Below are 18,989 nucleotides of genomic sequence, written 5' to 3'. Positions count from 1 at the left end.
AGCTGTTTTCTGGATAAAAGAAATTGTAACCAGTTAATGGTAGCATAGCCAAAAGTTAGCAAGTCTAAATTTGTTAGTAAGAATGATATTGTATGAACTGGCTTTCCAGTCCTGTTTAATAACATATTTTGTAAAGGACCCAATCCTCTTGTGTTTTACCATTTATGTTTTTTTTAAAAACTTATTCAGGTTGATGTTACCTGGTTTTATTCCAACTGCTTGACAGACACATGTGCTTGTAACCGAGGTGGAGATTGTGAGTGCTTCTGCACCAGCGTGTTAGCATATGCTCACATGTGTTGTCAACACGGGATTGCAATTGATTGGAGAACCCCTGCGATCTGCCGTAAGTAGAGCAACTACAGAAGACAATTTTAGATTGCCCCAACGACCCCAGGAGAGCAGTGCTCAAAGCAGGGACCTACACCTCCAAGCATCATTGTCCCTTTATTACAGAGGTGCTGAAGTGGAGACCTGCAGTCTGTGAATGCGATTGCCTTTTCGTTTTGCTTTTGCAGCATACTGCTCCTGATTGCTCTTTGGAGTAACAATGAGAAAGTGGAACTTGCCTTCTGCATGTCCCACGTGGAACCCAGGGAAAGCTGTGCTTCTGATGCTATCAGCTGTATGGAGTTCATCTCCTTTATATTGATGCATACGCTCAGTAGCAGGAATTCTGTGCTCTTGCCTATAACAGCACATGAGAAATTTTCAGATTTTATTTTGGTTTCATTCCAAGTCAGATTAATGGAGCCTTCATTGTCTCAATTTTATGAAGTATAATTTTAAAACTAGAAAGTAACTTTAAAGCCAATATCAGGAACCTATTTCATATTGAACATAAATATTGGTTGCAATTCCTTTACTTTTATAAACACTGCTATCTTAATTTTATTTTTTTCAATAGAAACATTAACTGTAAGAAGCACGATTTGGTATTGTCATTGAAGTGTTTTTTTTTCCTCTCTGCTTAAAATCTGAGACTGTGCCTTTAAGACTGAGAGAAGTTTTTATATTCTCTGGGAACAGTGTGTGCAAGCTGCAATCTTGTTTCCTAAGCAACAGCAAGAAAAAGAGGTCACATGCCGTATTGTATCAGATTGACTGTGTGTAAGAACTGGCTAGAACTGGTTTGATCTGGCAGACCACCAAAGCATGCTCTCCTTGAAGGAAGGATTTGTCTCAGCAGAAACTCTACAGGCTGTGTTTTGCCTAAAGAGGAAAAGACCCCGGAAAGGAATTTCTGTAGGTAGCAAATACCTTTTTATTTCCAGTCTCTAAAAAGTCTCTGCCTCAGGAGTGATTTTCTGTTGCCTTTTGTGTTGCTGGGAATTCTGGAAACTCAGTAAAGTTTCTACTGATAGACTGCTAATTCAAAATCTAAATAGACCTGTTGTTACACTCCTTGTTGAAAGATTTGTGTGATGCCTACTGCAGCCGAAGTGCCTTGAACACCTATCCAATCCAGACTGTTCATCAACTTGCCTGCAGACTTCAAATGGCACCTGCCTATTCAACTCTGGGACACCTCACTGATCCGGGAAAGTAACCAACCAGGACTTACAATCCAGTTCTTTTATTTATTCCTGAGTAACAGCTTTAATTTAAAATACAATTTTAAAAACCGGTTAATTGTTAGTGTTTGAATGTGTGTGTGTGCATGAGGGCTAGGAGGAATAAGAAGTTTTAAAGTCTTTTCAGACATAGATGTATCGCAGTATTGATTAAGATTTAGTTTATTAATAAATGGTTAATCAGTTGTTAATTAAAGATAACTGGTTTGGTGTGTTTTATTCTGGGGGTTAATAACGTGTTTAATTTGGCTAATTTCCAATAGGTGGAAACTTTAATAATACGCTGTGACCTGTGGAGTAATGGAACTGAGGTGACACTGTGTTGCTCCCACCTCGGTTGTAACATATTAATTGGGGGCTCGTCCGGTATCCAAATCCAGCGCCAATTACGTGAATTATAAGGGGCGTAATAATTTGGAAGAGGAAAAAAATAAAAGGAACCAGTTTCTTGTATAATAGGGTAAAGGCTATGTCATCAGAATGGCATTAGCAGTTACTGCAGCTTTTCTGGGAAAGGTGAATGTGTCCCTCAGTGACTTGACAACTTGAACTAAGGTTAAAATAAAAGAATTGGCAGCACAGTTGGGGTTAGAATTGAAATCAGCGGCTAAAAAAGCAGAGATAATTGATGTTGTAGCCCAACATCAAAAATTGGAAGAAGAAGATCGTAAGTGAGAGGGTTTTTGCACTAGAATTGGCTAAAATTCAGTTACAGTTGAAGCAACTGGAGCTTCAACAGGAAAAATAAAAAACAATAGAAATGGCAAAACTTGAGGCTGAAAAGGAATTAAGGAAACTTGAATTTAGGAGAGAAAGAGAAGAAAGGGAATTTAGGTTAACATAGAAGCATAGAAAATAGGAGCAGGAGTAGACCATTCGGCCCTTCGAGCCTGCTCCACCATTCATTATGATCATGGCTGATCATCCAACTCAGTAACCTGTTCCCGCTTTCTCCCCAAATCTTTTGATCCCTTTTGCCCCAAGAGCTATATCTAACTCCTTCTTGAAAACATACAATGTTTTGGTCTCAACTGCTTTTTGTGGCAGTGAATTCCACAGGCTCACCACTCTGTGGGTGAAGTAATTTCTCCTCATTGTCATGGTTGTCATGAAACTTTTTTTTCCCTTGGAAAATATGCAGTGTGCCTTTAAGGCTATAAGAGATCAGTACTTCTTTAAGGCAGCCAGCTTCAGAAATTACCAAGTGAAAGTGCATCTTTGTTGCCTGGATACAACCATACAGAGAGGGACAACAGGACATACAGTGTTGCCCGTTTGACTTTGAAAACTGGCTTTGCAGAGATAGTCGAGGCACAGTCTGTTCTGGCACGTGAAGGAAATAGGAGAGCTCTTCCTCAGTCTATTTAAACCCTTTTTATTATTCTCTCTCAAAATTCTGAAATGTCAATCCAGATTAATTCTTTTAAAAAATAATAGCTACTTGTTGATCTGCTATGTTCATCGCTGAAAAAGAAGAGTTTGGTGCTACAAATGCTGAACTGAACTACCGAATTCCTATCGTCGGATCCCATCGGATAACTGCGAAGACTTCAAGCAACCTTGAACTGTGTCGACATTGATGATTCCATCTCGTAAGGAACGTAACCCAACAAAGACTTTATTGTTATTTCTATGTTTCGAGCAGCTAATTAAACACCAAACTACTGATAATTTTGGTATATGTATGTGAATGCGGGAGTTAGATTCTTTAAATAAGTTATAAGGTGTTTAGATATTGGTTTATCTTAGAAGTGTTTAAGATTTTAGTTTTTTAATAAACAGTTAATTTGTTGATATCTAAAGATACCTGGTTCGGTTCACCCCATTCCGGATTACTAGATTGGTTCAATTCGGCTGCTGCTTTCTTTGATTTGGAAAGCTTAAAGATATATATGATGTGACTTGTGGAGCGGCGGGACTGAATTGACGGTGCATTTCTCCCACTGTAGTCAGAATTATATATATATTGACTGGGTGCTTTGTCTTGAGCAGTCATGACATAACAAGGTTAAAAGTGACAGAACTAAGACAAATGGGTAGTCTTGAATCCAGGGAAAATTCTAGACAGGAAGAATCTGAATGTGCCCAGAACCCAACAAAATGCTGTTTAAATTCATACAATCTCTTCCTAAGTTTGAGAAAAGGGACGTAGAGGTATTTTTCATTTCTTTTGAAAAAATAGCCAAACGAATGAAATGGCTGAAGGAAAGCTGGACACTGCTTATGCAAAGAAGGTTGATGGGCAGAGCTTATGAAGTTTATGCCATGCTTCCTGAAGAGGCTTCTGCAGATTATGAGATGGCAAAAAAGGCTATTCTTGCTGCATGTGAGTTACTCCCTGTTGTTACTGTCAGAAGTTTTGGAATTTATGGAGATTGGCTGAGTAGATGTATGTAGAATTTGGGAGGGTGAAGAAAATTACTTTTGATCACTGGATACAGGCATTAAAGTTGAAAACCACATATGAGATCCTTCGAGAATTGATTCTCTTGGAAAAGTTTAAAAACTCCATTACTTCAGTAGTGAGAACTCATGTAGATAACCTGAAAGATTTAAAAGCTAGGCAAGCTGCAGAAATTGCTGATGATTTTAAGCTTGTGAATAAGCCAAAATCTTTGGTCCATCACCCCCATAAACCCGAGAAGGACAGAAAGTAGAAGAGTGAAAGGAAGGCAAGTAGCCGGGGACAAGAAGGAACAACTGGGAATGTCCCAGGATCACCTCCTCAGGCCAGAAAGGAAGGTGCTGAGGGTAGAAGTGAGGTCCACAAGCCGAAGTATTATCATTTCCCTCAGAATGCTGGAAGTTGAGAGGTAAACCCATAGGACTTGTTGGGGTACAGAAAGCTAATGCAGAGAAAAGAGCTCTGACTGACAGTCCAGTAGACCAGGCTGCAGTGTTTACGGCAGCTGTAAAACCAGACACAAAAACTAAAGTGAGTGTAGAGGTTAAGATACCTGAAAGTTATAATGAATTCTTGTCAAAGGGAAAAGTAACTTCATATCGTTTAAGTGAGGCAGGAAAACCTATCATTATACTCAGGGATAGAGGAGCAACCCAAACATTTTTGCTGGGGAAAGGTATAATGTTTCCACCAGAAAACTCCCTGAATGCTAAAGTTTTAGTTAATGGAATTGGTGGGGAGTATACACCCGTACCTTTATACAAAGTGCATCTAGAGTGTGACCTATTATCTGGGATGGTAACTGTAGGAGTTGTTCATAGTTTGCCAGTAGAGGGAATTGATCTACACCTAGAAAATGATTTGCCTGGATCAAAAGTATCAGTTTCTCCTATAATTACAGAGAAACCAAGTGAAGTTAAAGAAACGGGCAATTACAGGAACAAGTTCCAGGAATATTTCCTGCCTGTGTAGTAACCCGAGCAATGGCTAAACGGGTTCCATTGTCAGAGGTAAAATTGGCACCACAAACAGATAGCCAAGTATTTGAAACCTTATTTGGGGATTTAGATAATCCAAATGAGATGTCTAACAAATCTTCTATAATTGCAGCACAGCAAGCTGATCCAGAGTTATATAGAATAGCACAGACGGTTCTGACAGAAGCTGAGGCAAAAGGAATTCCGGAAGGCTATTTTATTGAAGACGGGGTTTTGAGGATGGAGACTGCCTCATAGACCTGTGGATGAAGACTGGACAGTTGTTAAACAGATAGTGGTACCATCTAAATATTACCAGGAATTATTAAGGTTGACACATGGCATTCCTTTTGCAGGGCATAGGGGGATTTGGAAGACTAAATCACATATAAGTCAACATTATTACTGGCCAGGCCTTACAAAGGACGTGAGGCAATTTTGTAGGACATGGCATACATGCCAAATGGTAGGAAAACTGCAACCTACCATAAAACCAGCACCACTAATACCCATACCCATGAGGAACCATTTAGTAGGTATTGGTAGACTGTGTAGGACCCTTGCCAAAAACAAAAGCGGGACATCAATACATACTTACCATCATGGATATGGCTACTCAATTTCCAGGGGTTATTCCTTTGAGGACAAGTACTGCTAAAGTCGTAGTAGAAAAGTTAACCGAATTCTTTACGAGATATGGATTACCACTTGAAATTCAATCGGATCAAGGTTCTAATTTCATTCTAAGATATTTCAAGAAATCATGGGCAATTTGCGTATCAAACAGTTAAAATCTTCAGCCTATCACCCACAGACACATGGAGCTTTAGAGAGATACCTTCAAACCCTCAAAACAATAATTCGAGGATACTGTCACGAATATCTGCATGACTGGGATAAACGGCTAGACTTTCTTTTATTTGCCGTATGTGTCTACAGGTTTTAGACCTTTTGAATTGGTTTACGGACATGAAGTAAGATGTCCTCTAAAACTCATCAAAGACAGTGCCTTAGGACAAAGGAATGAATCTTCAATACTAGACTATGAACCTGTGTTCTGGAAAAGGCTCACAAAAGCTTGCGGCGAGGCTCAGTAACACCTTAAAGCATCCCAAAACTATAAGAAAAAATGGGCAGACAAGAATGCAAAGACCTGTAATTTTCAACCAGGGGATGAAGTATTAGTATTGTTACTATTATAGGGTGAACTTTTAAATGCACGATTCCGTGACCCATATAAAGTAATCAAAAGAGTGGGTAAAGTAGATTACTTGATTGACACCCCTGATCGCCGGAAGAAGAATTGGTTGTGTCATATCAATATGTTAAAGCAATATTATTGCAGGGAGGAGGATAAGCCAGAACAGATATGTCAGGTAATGACAACTGTTGAGAAGGTGAAGGATAGTGAGGATGAGGCAGAAGGAGGCCTAGACAATTCTCAGATTGAACCTCCAACAATCCGGTTAGCAAATAAAGAATGGCTAGGAAAATTGGACAATATGCTTTTGTACTTAGATGCAAAACAACATGAAGACGTAACCAGGCTTTTCACAACATTTAAAAGAGTCTGTAGGGAGAAGCCAGGATGTACAACCTTAGGGACACATGATGTGGATATAGGAGAATCTATTCCTATAAAACAATATCCTTACCACTCAAGTCCAGATAAACAAGCCCAAGTAAAAGCAGAAATCCAATACATGCTGGAAAACAACTTAAAGGAACCCAGTCAAAGCAGCTGGAGTTCACCAATAGCCTTAGTGTCAAAGCCTGACATGTCAACCCAACTATGCATAGACTACAAAAAGTCAATGCAGTAATGAAGGCAGACTCCTACCCAATTCTTCACTTAGATTGTCACGAATTTAAGCTTTAGTTACATAAATAACGATGGTACAAAGACAAATTCTATTAATTACCAGTAGAGTGAATTGAGTCATGAATGTGAAAATATATTCAGTTTCTGTTTTGCATTGTAATGAAATGCATTTAAGAATGGTGTTTCATTTCGCCAAGGGTGGAGGAGTCATGAAAGTGTTTTTTTCCTCTGTTTAAAAACTGTGTGCCTTTAAGACTGAGAGAAGTTTTTATATTCTCTGGAAACTGTGTGTGAACTGCAAACCTGTTTCCTAAGCAACAGCAAGAGAGAAAGGTCACATGCTATACTGTATCAGTTTGACTGTGTGTAAGAACTGGCTAGAACCAGTTTGATCTGGCAAACCAACAAAGCATGCTGTCCTTGAAGGAAGGATTTGTCTCTCTCAGCAGAAAATCTACATTGGCCTACAGGTTGTGCTTCATCTGAAGAAAAAATGCTCATGGAAAGGAATCTTTGCATTATTGGAGGTAGCAAATGCCCTTTTACTTCCAGTCTCCAAAAAGGCTCTGCCTCAGGAGTGACTTTCTGTTGCCTTTTGTGTTTCTGGGAGTTCTGGAAACTCAGCAAAGTTTCTATTGATAGACTGCTAATTCAAAATCCAAACAGACCTGTTGTTATACTCCTTGTTGAAATATCTGTGTGATGCCTACTGCAGACAAAGTGCCTTGAATGCCTATCCATTGCAGACTGTTTATCAACTTGCCTGAAGACATGGAGTGGCATCTGACTATTTGACTCTGGGATACCTCACTGATCCAGGAAAGTAACCAACCAGGACTTACAATCCGGTTGTTTTATTTATTCCTGAGAAACAGCTCTAATTTAAAACATCATTTTTAAAACCCGTTAACCATTGGTTTTTGAATGTATGTGTGTGTGCATGAGGGTTAGGAGGAATAAGAAGTTATAAAGTCTTTTCAGAGACAGATTTATCTCAGTATTGTTTAAAATTTAGTTTATTAATAAATAGTTAATTTGTTATTTAAAGATACCTGGTTTGGTGTGTTTTATTCTGGGGGTTAATAAAGTGTTTAAATTGGCTAATTTCCCGTAGGTTGGAAACTTTAATAATATGCTGTGACTTGTGGAATAATGGAACTGAATTGACAGTGTATTGTTCCCACCTCACCTGTAATAGTATTGTATTATTTTGAATCTTCTATTTGTATAAAACATATATGACTTTAAATTTATACAATTCACTTGCATGGTGAACTATGAATCTGGACTTTCTCTTTGTGGAGAGCAGACACTTTCAAATAAAAAGGGGAAAAAATAAAGAGCTAGTATCCCAAACTGCTTCTTGCTAGCTGACTAACAGGTAATAGTGACAAAAACTTGAGAGCAGGTAACCAACTTTTCTGCTTGAGAAGATGTCTGCCATGGAGGGAAGTATTTAAAATTAATTTAGAAATATTATATTCACTTGTTAAAATTTTGGCTGTACAAAATGGCAGACAATTTCAATGAACTGTTCTTTTCCTATCTTTCAGCTTCTGATTGTGAATATTACAATAAAGGTGAGATTAAACTTTTTGATTGCAACTGTGAACCTGAACAGTTATGTACTAGGTGTTTTTTTCCTGTATTTTTGATTAAATGTGGTTCCTGCATTTACAAGAATTACTGTCATGTTGAAAGATGGAATAATACTGATAGACAATTAGTGTTAATTTTCAAATAACTTACAGCTTTTGCTACTCAAATCTAAAAAATCAAAACTACCGACTGCATGGAAGCTGACTGTCCAGCATAATTGCACTGAAAAGAGCTGGATAGATAGATTGAAATGGGCTTCTTGATATTAGTAATAAATCCTTTCATTTTAGCATTGGAATTTATATAAATATTCACACCTAACATCACACAACAGAATTTCAACACGAGAATGTTAATTTTATGGTTGTGGTCATTAGATAATTGGCATGTACCTGAACTACAAATTCATGTTATATTTTGCCTTCTCTACATTTCAAATGGAACTATTAATATTGCACTAGAAGCAGGAAATGCTGAAACTAGTCAACAGATCTGGCAGCATCTGGGGAGAGAGAAACAGTTAACATTTCAAGTCTGTGACCTTTCATCAGAGCTGGGAGAAGTCGGAAATGTAATAGATTTTGAGCAAGTGAAAACGGGAGGGAGGGGAGAACAACAAAAGGGAAGGTATGCATTAAGGTGGAGGGTAGGATTGATTAAATGACAAAAGGTTTCATGGTGCAAGGCCAAAGGGAGTGGTAATGGGACTAGTAAAGAAACAAAAGATGTGTCTAGAGGAGGTTTGAGCGGAAGGATCCTGAATAGTTGCCTTCCGAAAGCAATGCCAAGGAAATGAGAGAGAAACAAAAGACTGGGTGACTGCTTTGTGCAACACCTCCATTCAGTCCACAAGCATGACACCGAGCTTCCAGTCGCCTGTTATTTTAATTCTCTGCCTTGCTTCCACTTTGGGCTGCTGCAGTGTTCCAACCAAGCTCAAGGAACAGCAGCTCATCTTTCGACTGGGCATGTTACAGCCTTCTGGATTCAACATTAAATTCAACAATTATAGATCGTAACCTCCGCCCCCATTTTGTTTAATTTTTCTTTGCCAATTTGTGTTTTTCTCCTCTCTTATTTTCTTGGCATTGTTTTCGGACAGCGGCTATTCAGGATCCTGCCATTAATACTGCCTCTAGATGCATTTTTAGTTTCTTTACTAGTCCTATTACCATTCCCTTTGACCTGGCACTGAAACCTTGGGCTGGATTTTATTTGCGTGCCATGCTCTGCGGCAGCGCGCTTTGAACTCAGTGGCCTTCTGACATGGAAATGCCGCTGCAGAGCCCCCGCGATATTATGCGCAGGGCTGATTTAAATAGAGCGTGTGGAGCAGAGCCCCTGATGACGTAGAGGGGGCAGCTGGCGTGTCCCTGGCGCTGGCGCCATTTTTAAAGGACCTTAAACCCTTAACACAGATTTAAATTTTTAAAGATTTATTGTACCGAATATGTTTTTCATAAATAATTAGGAGATGGAGGCCCTTCCCCAACCCTCCAATGACCATTTCACTGCCCGATATTAACAAAACCTGCCTTATTCCCTACCCAAACTTTACCTCCCAACCTTACAACTTTTGCCCTTCAACCCCTTCCCACCATCCCCACATCCAATAAAAATTGTTTTCCCCGCTCCCATACCCCTCCCGAACTGAAAATGTTATTCCTCCCCCCTCCCGACCAGGTTCTCATCTTGGAACTCCGTATAAGTGCATTTACATATCATTACTGTTCATTTGACTATTAAGATGAAGGGCCCGCCACGAGGCGGCAGGGGGGCAGCACCGAGATTCCCCCCGCCGCCGGCAAAATGCGGCGGGCCCTTCTCGCATCACTGGTCAAGGTGGGCCTCTTCCCGCAGAATTTTATCGCCTCCCCGCCACGACCCACGGCGTTGAGGGGCTGGCATAATTCAGCCCCTTTTATCATTTAATCTGTCCTGCCCTCCACCGGATCACAGACCTTCCCTTTTGCTTTTCTTCTCACCCACCCCAACTTTCACTTACTCATAACCTATTATATTTCCAACTTTTCACAGTTCTGATGAAAGGTCAGACCTGAAACATGAACTCTGTTTCTCTCTCCATAGATGCTGCTAGAGTATTTCCGCCATTTTCTGTTTATATTTCCAATTTCTAGCATCCTCAGTATTTTGCTTTTGTATTATTATAGGTTCCTTAGGATGGTGAAAGCTCTTAGGCCATGCTTAAAATTTAGTTGTGGCAATTGCAAGCTTCATAAATAACTGATCTTTGTCAAAATTTGATTTGATGAGTGTGTTAAATCCTTTCAATTCAATCTGCATCTTTATTTTACAATGCCACTCGAAAGATAAACAATGTAAACTTATTTATGGAACATATGCTATGCATGAAATGGACAAATTAACAACTGGGCATCCTCCCTCTAACGTTTTGGAGCCTACTTTGCAACAAATAGCATATATTTTCCATTTCTCCAGCTGTAAACTTAAAGAGAAATTCGTTAACTAAGTGGTCAGTTCAGCAAAAGAATTGTTCTTTACACAGAGAAAAATATACCCAATTGTTTTAGTACAAACTGTACACCAGCTGCTTACTATGTTTGTAGAGTATAAGACTTCTGAATGAAACAAATGACAAATTAGTTTGCAGCACATGCTGGTACATCACAACCCTGAGGCCTGAATACAGAGAAGTGACTAGATTATCAGCAAGATTAAGCCGCTAGAGGGGGCTAAGTGTTTTCTATATCAGACATTTGAAAAGTAATATAGTATAATATCTCATTATGCAGATAGTTTCTTTTAAAATAAACAAGGATATTAAGATAAATTGGTGACTGAACATTGGATTATGCATAAATTATATAATGTGCTCATAAAAATAGAATATAATAGCAACATTAGGCATTTATAAGCAGTTCATAATTTGCTGTATAGATGCAGATAGGATTTCATTTACCATGCTCTTTGATTTCTAACTTTTATAACCTGAAGTAGTGCTGCACTTTGGGTTTTTAAGAAAATGATTAGAGAAGACAGTCTTTTCAAACTTTGGTTCTTGGCATTATAGAAAAAAAAACAGTGTACCATCTTATTTTGCTCCACCTCCATCCCATCTCAAAGGTACACTCAATTACATGAGATGCTCCATCTCATGCTAATGGGATTCAGCACACCCATTTGATTCAAATGGTTAACCATTCTGTTTTTATTTAGTCTCGATGTAGACAACATAGGAAGCTTTATTAACAAACTACCAAAGTGATACATGGAAGGGCTTGGAAGAAAAGAGAGTCCATTATTTACAAGTATATAGTGACAGAAAAATGGCAAGAATCAAATGTCTATTAAATCATGTTCATTCTTCAATGAAGACAAGAAGAATTTAAAGAGGAATAATAATCATAGAGGATTTGGAAAAAAGGAACAAATGTAGTCAGAGAAGGCAACATATTTTAGTGTCATTTTAACTTACAAAATTAAATTGATGCTGCCAAGTCAGTTATGAAGAAATTGTCCAGGTACAGTTCGCGTCCGCATTGACAATACTTGAATTTTCAAAATGAAATTGATTTTTTTTTCTACTTGCAGTGCTGGGAAAGGGTCCTTACTCACTGGTCAGTGACTTGGATGGCAGCAATGCAGTGGTAGCAGCCAATTTGTCAAGTGGGGTTGTTTTTCCAGCTACAAGAGAAATTTCCACACCAGGAGTATTGACACTTTTTATGCTGACTCCAGGGCTGTATTCGCCTAAGCCACAAGGTAGGCAAGTCTAACAAACTTGACAGATGTTCAGCAGCAATCATTGTATATTTGCCAAAAAGCAACATTATAACTAGCAATGCTTTACGTCCTGGAATTATTTAATCATATTTGGCACCTCATGATAAGCATGAAGCGCTAAACATATTTAAAGTAGCAACTGAGCATTAAACGTATTTTGCATTTTCTATCATCTCCTTTGCTTCTGAAAGTTTCCTGCTACAGTTACTCAAAGTAAAAACTGAAAGATAGAGTTACAATGGCACAACACTATAATAAACCTCAAAAACCAAGCTCAATGGTGGCTTTTTATCAACATTTTCCAGTTGTTAGTTCTAGTCAATTTCAGACAGTGTCTTCATGATTTACTGTAAAGAATAGAAGTCAATGTGCAGCTTTAGGATGGAAGTAGCTGGAAAACTTTAGAAATTTCTAGAGGTACAACTTGAGAATACACGCATGGAAGTACAATTTTAGAGACTGTGGCTGCATATCTGTGTACAGATTTAGCATAGGTCTAAGTGTAAGTATATAACTTTAGCATCGTTTTGGATGTATAAAGTTACAAACTCCATTTGTGGCTGTTTTCAATACATACATTTTATTAGTTTTTTCTTTCTTTGCTCCTCCTGCAATGAAGGTGTTAACTTGTGACTATTTATTGTTCCATCGGGCCAGGCAGCTGCCAATAGCTCACCCCACGTGTCGATTCTTATGTGTAAGATTATTAGACAAGCAAGAACCCAAATTGATTGATTATTTTTCACACCTTATCTATGTCAAGGTCACTGATGCCAATTATATCATCTGTTCACTCCACTGAGATCAATAAAGGTAGAAATAGTGGGCAATAAACTTGGGATTTTCTTACCTGTATCGCTCAACGGCAAACTAGGGTACATTTTCTGATACAGGAGCAGTTTGTTCCCAGATCATTAGAAATGGGTTCAAAACACACCCAAAGAAAAGTGGGTTGTTTGCACCCATTTAGCTGAGGTCAGCTAATTAGCATTATTAGGCATAGCTCCAGCTGCAGATTTGGAAATGTGTTGGAGGGCCAGATGAAAAGTGGAAAGGCAGAATAGATCAGCAAAACTTCTTGTAGCCTTAGGAAAGGTTCAGAAGCAATTCCAGCCCATTAGCAGCCCTTAGAGCACTAAGGAATGACAAACAAAAATAAAGTGAAGGTAAACCCAATTTTAGATACAAGTCTGCAGGTAAATAACAGAACAGCCCAGCACCTGGCCCTCTCTTTGATGGCTGCTGAAATGAAGGTGGTTCGAAATGAAGTAGGCACTATTTTGCTATTCTGTGAGACCATCCTGAAAGGTGAGCACTGCAACATTCTTAGAAGGACATGGATCCAATTAAGCAGCATGGACACCCCTGAGCCAATCCTGTGCTGCATGTTAGCTATAGGTATCCTTGCAGCAGATGGCACACCTATGTATCTGGTTTTCTGCTGATCTAGATGCCATGAAGACATTTGCTTAATTACTTTTCCAGGTGGATTAGATGTAGCTTGTGGATATAGGGTGTGGCGGCTGGTGTGTGGGGCCAACAGACTGTGCTGGCTTTTGATCACTGTGGTTTGAATTTTTGCAAACAGTACCATTGTAACCACGATCTACTGTAACTGAGGTTATTCTAAAACCCATCCAGCATTATGGTCAGTTAGACATTCAAGTATCATATTTATGCCATTGCTATTGCAACCTCTCTCGGGAACTGAAACCTTTCTGTGTGCTAATGCTCTGCCAAAGTGAGGTACGTGCACCTTTGTTTGTAAATGCAGGTGTAACCATACCAGTAAATAGGTACAGATTCAACTCTGGTGCAACCAGAACAAAAGAGGATACTCTCTCTCTCTCTCTCTCGGGTGTTTCCTATGTTAAATATGCTATTTAAAGGCAGGTTTTAGTTTTATGAGATCAACCTGAGAGGCATATATAGTCTACCAATGAAGTTGAGGTGCTATTAGATTTAGAGATCAATATAGCTAATAAAAGAAACTCGACATATTCAATGCAAAGAGTAAGATAATCTTTCTAAAAAAGTAATGCTTACTAAAAGTACTTATCTTAGCTATTCAATAACATGCTACCTCAAACTGCAGAAAATGCAACACCACCTCAACTTCACAGGTAGGCTATACATCTCTCTCAGGTTGATCTCCTAATAAAACTAGAAACTGCATTTATATATCATCGTTCAACGTTCATTCTGATGTAACTTTGCCTAGCGATGCCACTTCCCAAACATTAACTTTTTTTTAACACATCTTTGTTTGTTTACAACAGATATATCATTAGTTTCCTTGGAAGTGGCCGACAAACCAAATTACTTTCTTCGGACCAGATTTGATGGAGCTCTGCACCTCAATAAATGGGAATATAACAAAACTTTTCAAAAAGAAGCAACATTTATATTCCACAAAGATGCATGGGTTTTAGGCTACAATGCCTTTGAGTCTTACATAAGGCCAGGATTCTTTATTCATCACATGGGCTCCTCAATCCACCTGATGAGATACAATCACTCAAAGAGTTTCAGACATGCTACTCTCTTCCAGCTTGCAGGTGAGTCAGTAATGTCCTTAATCAAAATGTAAATAGATTAATTGTTAATGACCATATTTTTAAAAATGTGCCATTTTAAAGCAAGAACCTACTTTTGTTTAATTTATTAAAATGCATTATGACATGAAGTCTCTGATGGACAAAACTTTATTTTCTAATTGACATCCTCTTTTGGATAACCCTTATATTTACATATTTTGTGTTTTAATCTGGAGTTTTAGTTCTGTTTCTAGTTAGTTAGTTTTCAGATCTTGGATGGACATGAGGTCTGTAAAGAGTGTAATGGTCAAGGATGAGAAAAGAAATTGGTCCATTGAAGCATATGTTTCCAGTATACAGACTCTGCCAACCCAGCATTTAACTTCATTTTGAACACTCTAAATATTTCTTCTGGCTCTACAAGCCTGATTTTGAAACCATATTCAAGGTTTACCTCATCTATATCATCTAATAATACTTGATAAAGTAACCCTTTAACCTTCTTGTCTCCAAGACTGTACAGCTTAAACTTATCCGATATTTCTTATACCTCATCTCCTTTATACTTTGTTGTTCTTCAATATACTCTCCTACTGTGTTAAGACAGGCAAAAATGTTTGGCAAGAAAATGGAAACAGAGGCAGCTTTAACAATGAAGATTAAAAAGTTCCATTGGAGGTTTGAAGAGATAGTGAAGGACTAAATGTGAAAACACCAAATGTTATACAGCGATTGCTGCTGGTTAAAAAATGAGAAACACAAAGAAACTGCATTTTGAAGAATTGAACTAAATAAATGGCCAAAGAGAAAGATGATGTAATTCAGCCTGTTAGAAGACTGATAATGTGAACAGTTAAAGGTTTCAATTTCAAGGAAAGTAGAGTGTTATCATAAGTAAATGAGAGAGAAGATTGAGCACTTGGATTAATGCAAGAAGATTCAGAACAATTTTGACAAAACTATATAGACATGACCATGGTTTGTTAGGACAATATATGAAAATCAGTTTTAATGACAGACAAAGAGCCATAGTGGCAGAGGAAATGCACCCACTGCCCATCTTTTTTGATGGTGTGAGGCTTGGGCTTGATTTAGAAGCCTACAGCAAGCTATGAGTACCAACGGCCACCCAACTGCAGTTTGCTGATCCTGAAATAGTGGGAAAATTGTCCAATTTCCATGTTCAGCTAGTCAATAAATAGAACCTAGGGGAGGGGGGCGAGAGACACTCTTCGGAGTGAGAGTGGGGAAGTTTCTTGGATGGCCCGCAGTGGTCTGGAGTTTTTAAGATTATTTGCGCATTAAATTTTTGGATCTAGTGACTTTTTTTAAGTAAACATACTTGGCAACATTTCCAAAGCAACAAGATAAATGACCAATTGATTTTTTTGATGGCATTGATTAAGGGAGAGATGCTGCCCAGTAAACTTCCTGCTGTTTGAACACTATCATGTTGCATTTAATGTCCATCTCAACTGCCAAAATTGGTAGGTGAAAGTTTGATTTTTAAAGGATGCCTCTTCCAACATAGCATTTTTTTAGGATTGAGGTTCTTGAATACCAGCCTAAATTATGTGTTCAAAACTTGGCGTGGGACACAACTCCACAGCCTGATTACGATTGTTGAAAATAGATACATTTAATATTTTTGAAACCTAGATAAGAAGTTCATTATAACAGATACATGACCAAAGACGCTTTTAACATTAAGTTAAATTGTCTGAAACAAGGATTCTGCCCACAAGGAGAGATTCCTCCTGTTGTAGCTGACTCAGTTAGCAAAATATTCAATGAATGTGTTACTGGTCGCATTATGGACTTCACTGTGTTTTTGAATGCATAATAATGGCAGGCTAACACAGCTGTGGACGGCACGCTCCATCTTAAAAAAATGACAGATTTTGTCACTGTTAAGTGCCTGTTGTCTACTAACAAATGTCTTTAATCACAGATTCGTTGAGAATTTAATAGGTGGTCTGACAAGGATCTTGCCCACCACTGGTATGTTTAAAAAAAAAGCATTTATACTAGAAACCAGCTTGCCTTCAAAAAGTACCTGCTCCTTTCTTTTAAACGAGAGTAAAAGCATGTTTTAATCCTCAGTGGTGATCTATTAAGGAGCACCATTGATTTATCTTTTCAATTGTGGGGATCTTGCTCTCAAAGCTGTTTATGTTAAAAATCCAAATCCATGCCAATGGAAAACTAAAACAATTTACCTCACCAAGTGGGATCAGATCAAATGATCAAGAGGCATTTCATTAATCACCACATCCAAGGATTCAAGTTTCAACATTTTTATAAGCAAAGCTCTGTTGCGCTTGATTCATTCCCCAGCACACTTTCATAGGCACAGCCTGGATCTAACATGCTGATGCAGGGTAATTACACATACTAAAAATACAGCACCATTTGTTTAAGTGAATGGAAAAGTTATACCAGCCACAGAGTGCAGAGGCAAAGACAGATTAAGTTTCATGCTGACTATTGTAAATGCCTGACATATTAGATCAGAGATCCTATCCAACTGGGGAATGAAGATTCCAAGGGTAATGGAGGATGAGTGAAAAGAACAGAATAATAAAAAGGTTTGCAAGAAGAAAAAAAACTCTTCTTTATTCCCTATTGTAGATTGAATAACAAAGTTCCAACTATGAAATAACTATTTTTCATTTTCAATTTCAAGATTTCCCTCTCTCTGGAATGATTGCTTGTTACAATCATCCACAGCTCCCTCACTGCCTCTTCATGATTGAAAGGCTGGAGTCAGGGATGGGATGGTGGAGGGAGGGTGGGTGGGGGTGGGGGTAGGGGGGGGGTGGTGGTGGCTGGGGTGGGGTGCAGTATGGGCTGGTGGGAGAAGAGAAGACCCTTACAAAGCTGGTTATGCCAGTTTTTCTTACCTTATTCACTCCCTAAGATGGAATTTACCATCACTGCAAAGTGCTGCATCTAGTGGCCAGAGTGAGAACTGACACAAAAAGCTACTCATAAATTTATAGATAAAAAGAAAACCCATGAATGCTGGAAATGGATAACTGGTCAAACAATATCTGAAAGAGAAAAAAGTTAGCATTTTGAGTGTAACCCAAAATAAAACTGGCAAAGAAAGCAAAATGTGAAGAGTGGAGCAGCAGGTCGAGGTATTGTTATCCCACACAAAACAATTGCATATCTATCTTTCATTCATGAACTCACCTGTGAACATTTCCCACTTCAGAAAATGACATCCTCGAGCCCTAAGCAGCCTATTATTAACAGAGAGTAAGAATGAGTTAAAGCCTTCAACTCATCTGATTTACTTAGGTCTAAGTACAGATTTGACTCAAACCATTCGCTTGTCTCCACTATGTTGGTATCAAATCTGCATTCCACTGCATTCCATGAATAAGATATCTGTACTTTATATAATGCTTCCAGATGTGAGACATTCAAATCACCTCTTGCTCCAATAGAATCAGGGGTGTGAACCTGCACCGCCATGTCACTGGCAAGGGTCTTATTTCTTGAAAACTGACAAATTCCACTTCTTGGTTAAAATAAATCAACTCTCACTTGCAGAATAAATGAATGTTCATATATCTGTTGGTACAGTTAAATCAATCTAGGTGCAGCACATCAAAAGACCTAAAGAAGAATGCAAATACTTGGAGTAAAAACAACTGTTGCTTGAAACACACAAGTGGCCATTTGCATCTGAAGGAGAAAGGTAGATTAATATTTTGGGTGAAACTTTGGTGGAATGTGATGGAAATTTATTTATTTATTTAAAATGAGCTCCTTTCTCATCATCACCAGTTCTGGCATTTTTTACCAGATGATGTCAGGCATACAACATGTCTCTCCAAATATGGGTAGGCATATCATAATTAGATACAGATTTCTACAAAAAATCATACAACGGGCAGCACAGTGGCGCAGTGGTTAGCACCGCAGCCTCACAGCTCCAGCGACCTGGGTTCAATTCTGGGTACTGCCTGTGTGGAGTTTGCAAGTTCTCCCTGTGTCTGCGTGGGTTTCCTCCGGGTGCTCCGGTTTCCTCCCATATGCCAAAGATTTGCAGGTTGATAGGTTAATTGGCCATTAAAAATTGCCCCTAGTATAGGTAGGTGGTAGGGGAATATAGGGACAGGTGGGGATATGGTAGGAATATGGGATTAGTGTAGGATTAGTATAAATGGGTGATTGATGGTCGGCACAGACTCGGTGGGCCGAAGGGCCTGTTTCAGTGCTGTATCTCTAAACTAAACTAAAATACTCAGTCACTTATGTCTTAGTAACATTCAGCACAAGGAATATCAGTGTGTTCTT

The 18,989-nt window shown here is 38.6% G+C and overlaps 1 protein-coding gene across 1 annotated transcript in view; it reads left to right on the top strand.

Annotated features, from left to right (window-relative positions):
• Positions 1-18,989, top strand: part of LOC137376907 (otogelin-like) — a 392,329-nt gene that overhangs the window by 224,806 nt on the left and 148,534 nt on the right. The window contains exons 31-34 of the mRNA XM_068045865.1: positions 190-346; positions 8,331-8,357; positions 11,950-12,120; positions 14,421-14,699. Of these exons, the coding sequence (XP_067901966.1) occupies positions 190-346; positions 8,331-8,357; positions 11,950-12,120; positions 14,421-14,699 (634 nt within the window). The remainder of the gene's footprint in view (positions 1-189; positions 347-8,330; positions 8,358-11,949; positions 12,121-14,420; positions 14,700-18,989) is intronic.

Source organism: Heterodontus francisci, chromosome 14 (genome assembly GCF_036365525.1).
Source record: "Heterodontus francisci isolate sHetFra1 chromosome 14, sHetFra1.hap1, whole genome shotgun sequence".
Taxonomy (NCBI): Eukaryota; Metazoa; Chordata; class Chondrichthyes; order Heterodontiformes; family Heterodontidae; genus Heterodontus; species Heterodontus francisci.
Note: the sequence above shows the minus strand (reverse complement) of the source record. Positions and strands in the feature narration are given on the sequence as shown.